This window comes from Vulpes vulpes, chromosome 3 (genome assembly GCF_048418805.1).
Source record: "Vulpes vulpes isolate BD-2025 chromosome 3, VulVul3, whole genome shotgun sequence".
NCBI classification, from domain to species: domain Eukaryota; kingdom Metazoa; phylum Chordata; class Mammalia; order Carnivora; family Canidae; genus Vulpes; species Vulpes vulpes.
The window spans coordinates 4,919,802-4,934,171 of record NC_132782.1 but is presented as its reverse complement, the minus strand read 5'-3'; the positions used below and the strand labels follow the sequence as shown (position 1 = coordinate 4,934,171).

At 42.4% G+C, this 14,370-nt stretch overlaps 1 protein-coding gene across 1 annotated transcript in view; it reads left to right on the top strand.

Annotated features, from left to right (window-relative positions):
* CCDC148 (coiled-coil domain containing 148) overlaps positions 1-13,610 on the top strand; it is a 283,318-nt gene extending 269,708 nt beyond the window's left edge. The window contains exon 16 of the mRNA XM_072751567.1: positions 13,440-13,610. Within this exon, the coding sequence (XP_072607668.1) occupies positions 13,440-13,513 (74 nt within the window). The 3' untranslated portion in view covers positions 13,514-13,610. The remainder of the gene's footprint in view (positions 1-13,439) is intronic.
* Positions 13,611-14,370: the final 760 nt, after the last annotated feature.

The window sequence follows — 14,370 nt, the reverse complement described above, 5'->3', positions numbered from 1 at the left end:
ATTCTCAAGAGTTGAAAGGATTATGTCAAAAGGACAACAGAGTACACTAGAAGGAGCTCTTCCTGGTCAATACTGGGATAATTTGAATATCAATATCAATATCAATGACAGAAACCCTTTCCAACACATTGATTTGAACAAAATCCAGAAAGCCATAAATAACTACACCCCCCACTACCAAAAGAAAGAGAAGTGTGAGAAAGAAAAACTTTTCTTAAGAATGCCAGATATTAAACATAGGGGGAATTATGGAATTAAAAATCGCCATTAAAAAAATAAAAATAAAATAAAATAATAAAATAAAATAAATAAAAATAGCCATTTTGCAGCCCATGCTAAAATAATTGGTAAAAGATGGTTGGGTTACACGGTGTTGACGCAGTGCCAAAGTGTCCTGCAGAGATTATTTATTCCAGGCAAAGGGAAAATTTTAACTTTTTGGTGGAAAACAATAGCAGTTACCCCTTAAACCATGTAATCCAATTTTAAATTACTAATAGTGAGACATCTTCATGTTACATCTCCCTGAGGCAGTGCGATCAAAAGCTTACATTGCTATAAAGTATTCTTGCCATGTAGCTGATTGAGGGAGGCCACTAGACTTCACTTCCACTTATAGGAAATCTGCAGTATAGATGAACAAGTGAACCTCTGATGAAACACAGACAAATCTAGAACATGGTATATTCAACAAGATAACAGCCTTGACTCTTTAAAAAAAAAAATCCATTGTCATAGGAAAAAAAAAAAGAAAAGTAGAGGGACTATTCTAGATGTAAAAAGTACAGAGATATAATAGCCAAGTAATATAATGTATGACATTATTTTGATGTTGAGTAAGAAAAAAATCTATAAAGGTACTTTAGGAAAACTAGGGAAATTTAAATATGGAATAGGTATTAAGTGATGTTATGAAGCTGTTTTTACTTTCCTTAGTTTCTTTTGTTTTGTTTTTGGTTTCATAATGGTATTTTGGTTATTAGGAGAGTATCTTTATCCTTAGGAAATGATACTGAGGGGCAGCCCAGGGGGCTCAGCGGTTTAGCGCTGCCTTCAGCCAAGGGCCTGATCCTGGAGACCCGGGATCAAGTCCCACATCAGGCTCCCTGCATGGAGCCTGCTTCTCCCTCTGCCTCTCTCTCTCTCTCTCTCTCTCTCTCTCTCTCTCTCTCTCATGAGTAAATAAAAATAAAATCTTAAAAAAAAAAAAGGAAATGATGCTGAGGTACAAGAGTTAAGTGGCATGTTTGCAATTCATTTATAAATGAATCAGGAAAAAGAGCAAATAGATGTATAGATACTTAAATTAAAAAAATAAAAATAAAAATAAACACTTGTCTACTTTAAGTAAATTATAAAATGGATCCCTGGGTGGCACAGTGGTTTGGCGCCTGCCTTTGACCCAGGGCGCGGTCCTGGAGACCCGGGATCGAGTCCCACGTCGGGCTCCCGGGGCATGGAGCCTGCTTCTCCTTCTGCCTATGTCTCTGCTTCTCTCTCTGTGACTATCATAAATAAATAAAAATTTTAAAAAAAGATACTTAAATTTACACATGCCAGTATAAATATATATACATATAATAGGTATGTATAAATATTTAGGAAGCATTCGTAAATGTGGCAAAATATTAAAAATTGTTTTATCTTGGTAAAGTGCACACAGGTATTCTATTTTTAAATTTTTCTGAATTCTGAAAATTTTTCAAAATAAAAAGCTGGGAAAAGCAAAAATGCATGTAAATTAACTTTAAAAACATACTACTCCACTAATGTTTTGTCCTTTGATAAACTGTCTTAGGAATATTTTGTTTCATATCTTGATAAATTGAATTGTAACAGAAAATAGCAGCCACTGCCAGGATCAAAAAAGTGGAACTTGCTGTCAAGTCTTGACTACATAACCTTCATGACTTTGGGCAACTCACTTTTGACTCTTGAGGCTTGGTTTTCTCATCTCATAGTGAGAATAACGTCCTGCCCTCCCACAAGACATTATCCTATTATAAACAATCACAAGGCATGCCTTCAGCCCCAAGTAATATATGGCTGGATTCTTTTTTCTTCTCCTATAAAGTGAAAATAACTGCATGAAAAAGAATTGGACCTGAGGTTTTCATGAATAGCTTACCTTTTAGCCACAAAATCTACACTCAGCCACGAACACTGTTGATTCCATTTCAGTATTTCTAACACTGGCTTTACATGCTCTCTTCAAGCGCTGTAACTTTTCTTCTCTGGAAGAGGACCACAGTGTTCCATCTAGTCAACCCGGGCCTGAAAGAGAATGGAGAACATGTAGCAACTTGACGTCCTACCAGCACGACAGTAGTATCACTAAGGGGCTTGTTGGGGACCCAAGCGCTCTATGGCTACCTCTAATGCTTGGGTCTGCGCTCCTGATAGGACAATTCAGATGGCTGGGTTTATCCTATCAAGGGACCTGGGGCAAGGCTGTGCCTGTCTCAAGAGTCTCTTGTAGAGAGGAGTCTCCATGGTGTTGAGCACTCCAGCTCTGGGGCAAGTAATTCTTGAGTGGCCACAGCAGCTAGCACTGGACTGGGACAGCATAACCTCGAGGATTGCCAGGAGATCTACCCTTTGAGGAAAATCTCAGGTTGCTTCCGTGACTAGGTGATGGTTCAGGGACGGGCGCTGGCGGAGAAGCAGCAGGCAGCTTCAAGTCTCCTGAAGCTACTTGTGGATCAGGAAGGGGGGGTTGGGACATTGTAGTTCCCCATGTCCATTAGGACGGTGCTAGCTGTATACAACCAACACTCATCCACCTTCTTCCCGGCCCCACATGTCTCAGGCAGCATGCCACCCTTCCGTGATCCCTTTTTCCCTTCTAGGCTGCTCTCAGTGTTCATTTAGCACTTAATTTCACCTGTGCCAACTAGTGAAGCCAGAAGGAATTGGAAAAGCCTGATGCTATTGTGCCTCCTCCACCGTGTGTGTACTGCTCCCGATTAAGGGGGGGATCGAAGCAGGGAGGCCGATACACTCTGTCACCATCCATTATTCACACAGCCTCCATCTTGGCTTCCTTTCTCCTTTTTTCCTCCCATTCCATTCCTCTTGCACACTACTTCCACCCGGGCTGTCTGCTTCTCCTTGTTTCTCCCTCCTCCCTGCTGTCTGCCAACACCTCTACTATGGTGTTACTTGAGCCAATTCAAACCCTGATGTCCCAGAAGCCAAGCAGGTAACATCGATGAGGTCTGCGTGGTCTGAATGGATCAGCCTTGCCTCGCCTTCAGCAAATGGAGCCTGGCTCTCGGCTGGGGCTTGCCAGGGCTGCCATGCATAGATTATTTTATATTTTTTATGTTATCTCAAGAAGCCAAAACTCTGGACTTTCATGCGAAACCTCCAGAAATGTTCGATGTTGGCAAAAATAATTCACATTAAAAAAAACTACCCGTGCAGGCCAAAGAAAACGTCAGCTCCAACAGGCTGCCATTTACAGGCTCTGGCTGAAACCTATCGATGACCCTCCCCGCGAAGGGGCCTATGACAGAGTCTCCACCCTATCAGACACAACATGCCTCCTATTTTATGACACATATGTACTGACACCACTTCTACTAATCTGAAGTAACATTTACAGATTTACAGATAGTATAACCTGTCTCCATACATAATTTTTAAAAAAATTCTATATCATACCCTAAGTTTGATCCAAGGGAAAAGAAAAGAAACATAATTTAAAATGAGATAGTTTGATGAACATACACAAAAACAACAACACCACAAAATTTCTAGAAGGCCCTTTAAGGAATAGTAGCAATCTTGCTTAGGTTCTTTCTTCAGGAATGAGCAAGGTCTGCCTCTGAGCATGTTTTCCCCTGGCCCCTCCCTCACCAAGTAGTAGCAAGAGCTACTACTTGGCAATCACCTTCAGTTTGTCCCTAAACCTGATTTGGGGACTCTTCATGGTTGAGAGATTTAAAAACAAAAAATTCTGAGACCACCCATCCCTTTAGATTTCTCCCTCTCCCAAATAATTGTCCCTGTTTCCGGGTCCCCATTCTTCCCTGGGTACCAGATCCTTTGTGAGGTACATTTGGCAAAACAAAATGGCAGAAACATAGAATCAGCATTTCCTCTTTTCCCAGAGTCACCAATTTAAATTAAAGGCATAAACAGAGATAAGATTTTGCTAACATGGCTAATTGTATTTTAGTATTTGATTTGTTCTTGGAGGATTAAACCCACTCTCAATATAAATTCATTATGGATGTTTCTCTGCTGCTTATTATGTCCTTACAGTCCTACGCTCTAATAAGTTAAAAAGGCTGTTTCAGTTCTTTTTTTTAATCCCCAACTATTTAACTTTCTAAAGCAGAGTTTTTAATATAAATTATGGCTTTGAATAACAAAGAGTTACTGACAATTTTCTGTCCCTCTCTCAGTTTATAACTTCTTGTCACCTTTATAAAAAATCCTAGGTACACATCACATGTCTGATGGGGGCTGGGAAGTGGGAATTCCCACAGCTGAGGCGCTCCTCAGCCGGTTCCTTGTCAAGCTTAGTACTTCAGGTGGTGATGTTGTCCAACGTGACCTACTCAAACTGGGGCTCTGGGAAGCAGTTGGCCGCATCTGCTGGTACACCCGACCCGGTGCAGTGCTGCAATGTGGGATTCCAAAAGTGCTTACGGAAGAATGTCACTTAGAGTTTACTTTTGACATGCAATATGTAATCTATTCTGCCAACATTAATTAGTGCTGGTTGCTAATGATTCTCCCTATTTTCATCTTTTACATTATTTTCTTTTCCAAATGCAATTAAATGATCACATTCAGAACAGGCATTTACATTTGCTGTCTTTCCAGATTCACATTTACAATGTGATCAGGTTTAGATTTCAAGACAAACATGACTCTTGGACATGCAAATTAGGATCGGCCTTCAGGCTCAAATTTGAGTAAATTAGGTCAGGAATAAACCAAATGAGCCTGCCAGCAAGTAGTTTTCATAAAGTGATGTGACTGCTTGATATTTAATCTTCTCTGCAGCTCCTTGATTACTGTAATTTCTGTGCATCTCTATCCTCTCTTCCTTCTGATTCTTGTCACATCATTCCCCCACCCCACCCCACCTCATGTAAATTAGGCCTCTTGGCTGACCTTCCATTGCTGCAAAGCCTGGCTTGTTCATGGAACTCAGGAACTCAAGACTTAGGGACTCAAGAAACCGTTTTATGTCAACTCTTACTCTCCCCGCCTGGAATGCTCTCTTGTCCTCCCCCATAGTCTTTCATCAGACTACCTCCAACTCATTCTTCAGGTGTGCAAGTAAGTCACTTCTTTCAAAACATCTGCATCCATGGAGGGGGAAAAATGATGGGGGAAGATGGGGGAAAAATGGGGGAAATGGGGGAAAAATTATCCGTGTTGAGGCAACATGGATAGGTTATGTTAAATTTCCCCAGCCTGGCTTTGGATCTAATTTTTGATCCATTCTGATTTCTGTTTAGAGCCTGGATAAGGGGACATATACCAATAGTGCCCTAGACTCTCTGTCTTAACATTTATCATCCTAAAAAAAAAAAAAAAAAAAAAAAAAACATTTATCATCCTTAGTAATCGCTCATTGTCTATTGCCCGGATAACATGTGAGCTCTATAAAGATAAGAGCAATGTCTGTTTACCATTGTCCCTGCAAGCCTAGCATTTTGCCTATTACATTATAGGTACTCAATAAAAATTTGTTGGATGAGTGAATGCTTCCACAGAGATGCCATAGAGCAGAGATCTGCAAACTACAATCCATGGGCCAAATTCAATTCTGTCTTTATAAATAAAGTTTTATTGCAACACAGCCACATTCATTCATTTACATAGACATTACCTCTGGTTGCTTACACACTACAATGGCAGAGTTGAGATGTTGCAACAGAAATCATACAATCTGAAAAGCCTAAAATAATTACTATTTGGCTCTTTACAGAAGCTTATCTCACAGTGCCACAGAGCATAGCCATAACCTTCTGGGTTTTTATGAACTCCAAAATTGATCAACATGGGATTAATTTAGAAGGTACAGGGAGAGACCCACAGTGGGCTCCGGTGAAAGAGCCTTGGTGGGTCAGACACTTTTAAAATAAGTAAAACAAAACAAAAAATAAAATAAAATAAGAAACAAAAGGCTCCTTGAATTATACATAATATCCTAGAAACAGGAAAGTGATTGAGAAGGAATTTGAAAATGTGGGCATCAAAAGTGTTATTATCTTATAAAAAATAAAAAAGGGAGGAGATGCCTGGGTGGCTCAGTCGTTGAGTGTCTGCCTTTGGCTCAGCTCGTGATCCTGGAATCCCAGGATTGAGTCCTGCATCGGCTCCCACAGCGAGCCTGCTTCTCCCTGTGCCTGTATCTCTGCTTCTCTCTGTGTCTCTCACGAATAAATAAAATCTTTTTTTAAAAAAGTGATATTATTCACATGCCATCCTAAAATTTAGATATGTTAGAACATTTACGTCTTGGTCAGAGTCACTCAAAGGTCAAAGTACCATTTAATTGGGTATTTTATCCTCATCAAGTTTCATTGGCTCATCTCAGGAGTGGGAACATCAGCAAAGGAATGAGTTTCACCTCCTTCATCTCTGAATGCAATGCTGCCTAAAACAAAACAAACATTTGCATCCTATCAATAAGTAAAGTGTTCTTAATGAGGATAAAACTTCGAAATGAAAGTATACACAACAGCACGATGGTTTCATTTCCCACCATTCACAGACGTTCATTGTGATACTGGTACTGCCTGTGGACCAGATGTATCATGTTACAGAATTAAAGAACTAGAATCCATGACCATGAGCTGAGCGGTCAGCAGAGTGCCTTGCTCATGCTGGACACTTGTTCATATCAAGTGGCAGCCACAGCGGCAAGGATGGTACATTGCATGGGCGTGGGCTATGCAAGCAGGTCCTTGTATCTCACAACCACAAACTGTAAGCAATCTTAATAACAGTATTACCCATTTCATCTCCAAATGCACTGTTACTGGTTATTTGGAGTAACATTGGATGAACAACAGTCCGGAAGGGTGCTTGATTTAACAGTGATTGCTAACATTGTCCTCCTCTTTCTGAATGGCCACCCACAGATGTTCTCTATCCCACCTGTGGGGGCCATGGCTTGACTTTGCCCTGTACCACAGCAGTGGAAAGGGCATGATGTCTGTTTCTGGTGAAGCATGGCTTAGCCACCTGTGGCTCTGTGCAACTGGACAAATCGCTTCTCTAGGTCTTTGTCTGAAGTTTTCTAAGGTCCAAACTTACTCCAGAATTACTGTGTAATTCTGAGACCAGAGTCACAGGCCTTCTGACAATTCCCATGCAATCCAGTCACTCTGTCAACCAAACCTTCTGTCAACCGGACCTTCTCAGTTGGGATGTCCTGTCTATATTTGAATTTGGTGACATAGTAAAATCGCCTCCTCACACGGTCTGCTCCTGGAGAAAAGATTGGAAAATAAGGAGATTTCCTCAGAACTTGGTGTCAACCCAGGATGGAAGCAGAGGCACAGCCCCTGACCAGCTGAGGAAGAAGGAAGAAGGGAGGAGGAGGGGCCCTGGCCAAACCTTAGGAAACCTCATCTGGCCCTTCCCCAAAAGCCCAGCCTGATCTCTTCTGGTGTGTTGATGAGGAAAAGAGCCAGTCAGGAAAAGGGCTGTAGTCACTGACATGAGCTAAAACAACGTTTTCCTAAAAGCTCTGAAATCTGCTTCCTTAGCTAACAAACAAGGCAAATCTTCGTGATTAATTTTTCCTTCAAAGCACTTATTTCTGTCACTTACAAAATTCCTCAGCCTCAACATTTACTCATACTTATCTCCAAAACTTATACTTATCCTCATGCATATTCGCTAGCAATTCTTTCAGCCTCCCCCGTAAGACTACCTAAGTCCATCTGGGCAAGACGCAGTGTGATCTCTCACACCAGGTTTCCATGGAGGGGAAAAAAAAGGAGGAAGACAAAAAGGAAATATTCCACTAGATTTAGTTTTCTTTAATTTAAATTTCTTTACATTTCCTCAGGCCCAGCCTCCTGACACTCTCTAGCCCATCTGGGTATCTGCTGGGCCCGGAGCATGCTGCTGTACGTTGGCAGCTCCCTGTCTGGAGCAGTCACTTGGATTTAATGATAGAAATCAGCCCGTCTCACCTATTCTCCTCCATGTACCGATCCTGATAGCGGTGACTTCACAGCACCAGGCCTGGTGCTCTAATTGGAAGAGCTGTGGAGCATAAGCACGCCAGGAGTGGAGGGGCTGCCAGGGCCATGCTGTCGAGAGAAAAGAGAAAGTCATTATACATCCTGCAAACTGGTACATGAACAGGACATATTTTCTTCCTTCATTACAAGTTAGCAGCCCTCAGATAAATTTACATAATCATCATGACTTTGCCAAAGCTGAGGAAAACGTAAGTCAGCTCGAACTGACGCCTACCTGACATGCTGATAGATGTGTCCATCTGTGAGGACCAGACAGAGCCGTGTCCCCGCCCGCTACACGGAGCTCGCTCACTGTCAAGAGCGGAAGACGGGGCCGGCGAGGCGTCCTGGGGTCGGGGCCCGGCCATTTCTCCTCGCCCTGCTGGGCTCTTCGCGGTGGGCCTTTGGAAAAGAGCCTTTCGCAAGATTGACTTGATTCCGAGGAAATATAGATCTGGCTGTCGTGTCATTTGTCCTCTTCCACGTACGAAATGGAATAGTAAATCCGCTTCGTTGTGCTCATGCGTTTGCTGCTAACTCAGCGTGGGCTGAGGGAGGGTAGAGGAGCGGCCTACACCCACACCTGGGCCTTCAGGGCACAGTGAGCCTAGGTCGCCATACTTCATGACCACAGCCCGTATTTTCCTCAGCATTTGCTACAATAAAATCAATGTCACCAGAATAGGGGTCCCCAAAGGTAAGAGCATTTAGTGACTCCTGGTGGTTACAGTATGTTCTAATAACTCTCCAGAAAGATCCTCTGTGCTGGAATTGGTAGCAGCTGGAGCTGAGTTTTGAATCGGTGGCTATTTCGTGCCTAACATAACAATTGAGAGTCAAACGTGTTCTTCAGTGTGTTCTCCTCTTGGGTACAAAGACTGTGTGTGTGGAAAAGCACCAGAAGCATCTTGGCAATGAGGTGATACCTGCCACTAGTTCTCTCATTAACGTATCTGGAAAACTATTGCAACCTGACCATCGTGGGCTCAGCTGAGGTCCCCCTCTCTTGCCATCAAGAGTATTAAACTATGGAAAGTTTGAACCCCTAGGTTGCCATTTTTGGTTCCCATTGAACAGGTCCTGGCTTCCAAATGCATTGTAAGACTCCTGGAGACATGAATCAAACCTGTATTAATTTGCATGTCCAAGATTAACAAGCCTGGGCTTTGGCACTGGCTCTGCCACTAATGGGTAGACTCTCTAAATCTCATTCTCCTCAACTATAAATTAAGAGAAGGAACTATTATTTGATCTATTAGGTTCCTTCTAAATCAGATATTTGATAGGTTTATGATTATCACTTATTATGCAACATGATGATAAAATGACAAATGGGCTAATGTATTCCTGCTAAAGTCTCTCTCTCTCTCTCTCACACACACACACACACACACACACACACCCTCAGCAGCTGTTGGAGAGAAGGAATTTTTAAAGAAGGGGTCCCCATTGGAAATCCTCTGTCTGCCCAGTGGAGGCTGCTTTTAATGGGCCGAGCCCTGGCCATGACACATGTTTTAGGTCTTTTTCGCAGACAGGACAGCGGATCAGTCCAGTGCTGTTTTTATTTCTTACTCGGAAGCTTTACTGCTTGTCTATGATAGTTTCACATTTATATAAATGTCACTTTATTGTTCTTACCCATTTACTGTGCATAAACAGTCGTAGTCTAAAAGTCAAGCAAAAACAGGTTTAGCAAAACAAAACCTGCCGAGATCAGAGAATATTCAGTTTCCTTCTAAGGCAGACGTTCTGTAATAGTTGAATGAGCAAATGGTTAAATGAATGGATTTTTCCATCTGAGCCCCAAAAGCAGGTGTGAGGTCTTCCTGGCCCAGAGGGGAGCCCACCTCTGCTGCCCAGGCCTCCCGCCCCAGTCACCATCGGTCCATCACAGGTGCCATCAGGTGCTTGACAGATGAGGGCTCTTCCCCAGTGCAGGGCCTGCATGGCACCAGCTCCTCAGAAGTGTCACACCTCTGCATGGACACCCCCCTCGCCGACCTGGGCCCCTTGGGAGGGCTCCCACGTCCAGACACACGACAACATGGAGCTACTGTTTCGGAATACAACATTCCCAGAGCTGGATAAGGGGGAGAAGAGAGAAAATTGCTGGCGGCTTAATCAGTAATAAACTAAAGAGAGGAGGTGTGCTTTGAGGGGTTTGTCCCCCCTAACTTGAATGGCTAAGTGGTAGCTAACAAACTCAACTAAAGTGATCCAAAACCATGTCCTGCCCCTAGGACTTCTTCCAACAATGAATGCCACAGCTGGACTCTTAATTTGCTTGTGTGAAAACACAAAGCAGGCGAGGAGAAAGAACTCTGTGTTCAGGATTTTGCACCTTTTTCTGCTAGCCTGTGAGGACTACAGAGGGCAGCCACTGAGGACCTAGGCCGGGGGAGGACATAGCACTGGTTCTGGGCACGCAGCATCTGTCCGTTCCAGCTCAGACGTCCTTTAGGTCCTCTCCACCTTCCTCCAATCCCAGCCTCTTGGGCATAAACACTGCAAACTCTTTCATTGTGTCCGGGCTCCCACCAACACAGACAAACTGAATAAAAATAAACACCTCCACCTTATAAGTGGTATAAGCACCAAGGGTCAGCTTTCAACTTTAATGTTTTTACTTTATTTTTTCAGTAATTTCCTTGTGGGTGCCCAGAGATGCTAGGGGTCATGTTCATGAGTTAGCTAACTTGCGTCACTGACCTGTAAATAAGGCAACCAGACTCCAAGTTTGATGTACTTAATCAGTAAAGAAAAAGATAATCACCAAATCAAAGTAAGTGTTGATTTTGCTCAGGTAGGTGTTTCCTGGTGATTTTGTTTACAGTGAACACCAGCCAGCATCTTGAGTTGCTACAGACAGCTCATTTGGGGGCATTAGCAGGCCATATGCTTACCATGGATGTGGAATATAAGTAACATGAGGGGAGAAAAAAAAGAACAGTGAGTTTTAGATGTGTCTTCTCATTCCACAGTCCCCAACAGAAGTCTTTATTGTAAAATGTGCTATGTTAGCTTAAATCTTTAAAGAAATCACATCAAGAGTTTTCAACTTCTCCTTCAGAAGAAATTCTCGTGAAATAAGCTTATCATTGTAGACTGGAAATCTCACTATGATATTTCATCAATTCCAATGATTTGTTTTTGTCTTGGTTTTATTCACATTTTAACGTCTCTGAAATTATCATAGGTGCTGCAGTCAAGGGTGTCGAATCTAATAAACACGTGGTGATAAAACTGTCTTGTGGTTGCGTGTGCAGCGGCCTATCAGGGTGCAGCCCACCTCAGGGATGGGTGAGGCGGAGGCCAGAGGGAGGGTGGGTAGCAGCCTAACAGCGTGAGCGGCCGGGCCAGCAGTGGAGTAGATGAGCAGTAGCAGATGTCAGAGACCCCGGGAAGTTGCCCATACAAGGGCACCAGAAGTGAAGCCCCTTGGAAATCTGAGCTAAGCAGTGAGGAGCACAGAGTCTAAAGAAGGTCCAAGTCAGAGGGGGAAGGCAACGGATGTAGTGTTTCAGGGCCTGCCTTCTGAGGTTACATAAACCTGGCTTTGCACCCCAACCCTATCGCTGATTAGTGACTTGCTTAGTGTTACGTACATAATCTCCATGTGCCTCAGATCATTGTCACCAAGATAGAAAAACGCAGAACCCTTCGGGGGGTTTTGGTAAGGATAAAATGGGATCCAATATGGCAGAGGACATTGCACAAAGCCAGGTAACTTCTGAGTATCCAACAAATGGCAACTACTAGTTTTCACATCATGTAGCAATTTCCTGGCCTTGCTTTTGAGCTTGCTTATTGTTGCTGTATTTGTAGAATTTAGTACAAATGAAGCTGGTTGGAATCCAGTAAGGAAAAGGCAGTTGGTGGCGCCTACCAGTGTGGGCAGCATTAGGCACAGGATCAGAAGGACTGCTGGTGAGCTTCCTCCCAGCGATGAAGACTATCTGTCCAAGGACACACCTAACTGAGGTTACAGAGTAGGTCCCCTCATTCACAAAAGATTTACTAGGACTATTGGGTGGTCTGATTATATGATGCGTTCTGTTTCCATTTAACAATAATTCCTGTTCCACATTCATTTTCAACTATAGGATATAATTATCCTTTTATCCAAGGCCTCTGCTAGTCTTCTACCCTCATTATTGTCTTTTCAGTGCCCTGTTACGGGTTTCTCTGATGGGCCTAAGGTTGGTAATGAATTACAATGAAAGTTAGCCATAAAGGCTGGGTAGCAAAGTGGGTAAGATTGTGGTCTAAGGTGAGTCTTAAGTTATTATTCATAACTCATGACATTTTTCCTTCTGTTGGTCTGGAGAGTTAGGACTCGGCTCAACATCTAAGTACAAAGAGGTCATTTTTGTTGTTGTTTTCTTTTTACAAAATACAGTAGTTTGAAAATAACCTCATTATGTGGTGCCAGTGAATATAAATTACAACTCTTCAGATTGACCATATAACCAAAACAGATGTTAGAATAGCTTGTGGTTTGAATTCTTCTTTGAACTATAGATACTGCTGTAATCAACAGGAATTTCTGAATCTTTCTGGAGACACAAAGATAATATGTACAGACAGAAACATTTTCATTCTTGAGGACTTATTCCTAACTCAGACTTACTAAATATCACCTCTAGACACAATTTTCAGTCTGCCTGCTTTAATGAGAAGTAAAATATGGCTGAAGACCACCAATCAACATTGACCTTAAGTGGCACCTTCTGTGATTTATGTCCTAAGCAAAATTATCATTTTTCCTGGTTTTATCAAAGAGGAAATAAATCGGGAAGGAGTCCTTCTGAAGAATTACAAAAATATGTTATGGACTTTGAGTAATGACTACCAGAATGAACTCACTTTCAAATATACCCAGTGTCTTTTTTTTTTTTTAAGATTTTATTTATTTGACAGAGAGAATGAGTGCACAAGCAGAGGGAGTGGCAGGCAGAGGGAGAGGAAGAAGCAGGCTCCCCACTGAGCAAGAAGTCCTGCATGGGGCTCCATCTCAGGACCCAGGGATCATGACCTGAGGACCTAAGCTGAAGGCAGACAACCAACTGAGCCACCCAGGCGCCCCTACTCAGTGTCTTAAAGAACTTAACTTTGCCATGTTGTCCATGTTGCATTAATCTGGTCTTATTTCTAGTCAGTTTGATAAAAACTGATTAAGCTATTCACCACAGCTATCTCCCTTCTTTCCAGGCACACAACTCAATTCAACTTCTCAGCCTCCTTTCCAGTTGGATGAAGCCATATGCCTGAATTCCAGCAACTAGAATGTGAACAAATTTGATGAGTACCACTTCCATCCTAGCCTACAGAAATCTCCCACTGGTGCTTTAATAGATTGACTTCTTCTGTCTGCTGAATGAGTATTGACACCCAGGGAAACTTCCTAAGCCTCTCCTTGAAGGTGACAGAACAACCAGATGGAAGGAGCCTAGGTCCCTGAATCACTAGTTGGGGGAAAGCCACCAGGAACATTTACTTTTTATCTATGAGAGCAAGAAATAAATTTACATTGTGTTAAGCAAGTAATATTTTTCAGCAGCAGCTAGCAACCCCTTTTAAAATCTAGTAAGCAAGGAAATGAAGGACATAAGAATGTTTATTAGAAACTTTGAGGTTTAAATTTTACACACCCAGAGTTTTCCTTTCCTTTGTAGATAATACTATTAATAATGATTATCATCTTTATGAAGACAAGGCTGAATTTTCAGGTACTGATGCATTTTATCCTTTCTTCTTAGCTAGAAGAAGATTTAAGGAATTCAAGGGAGTCGAGATTGAACCTGGCATGTTCTCTTTCAAAGATAAAAATGTGGCTGGAAGAAGACAAGTTTCTGAGAAAACCTTCTGTGTGTGTAAAACAGACTTTACTTTACCTGCTACCTCTAAAGAATCCTGCTAGAGGTTAAACAGCCAATTCTGATCATACCGGACTATACTTCCCCAAGCCACACCACACACACACACACACACACACACACACACACACACACGCACACACACACTTTTTGCCTCCTATCCATCAAAATGGCCCAGTCAATAAGAGTTGTTCTCTGGTGGGACCATACAGCATGTTTTCCTTTTTGTTTCGTCCAAAAGACAATCTACTGAAAAGGTCCATCCA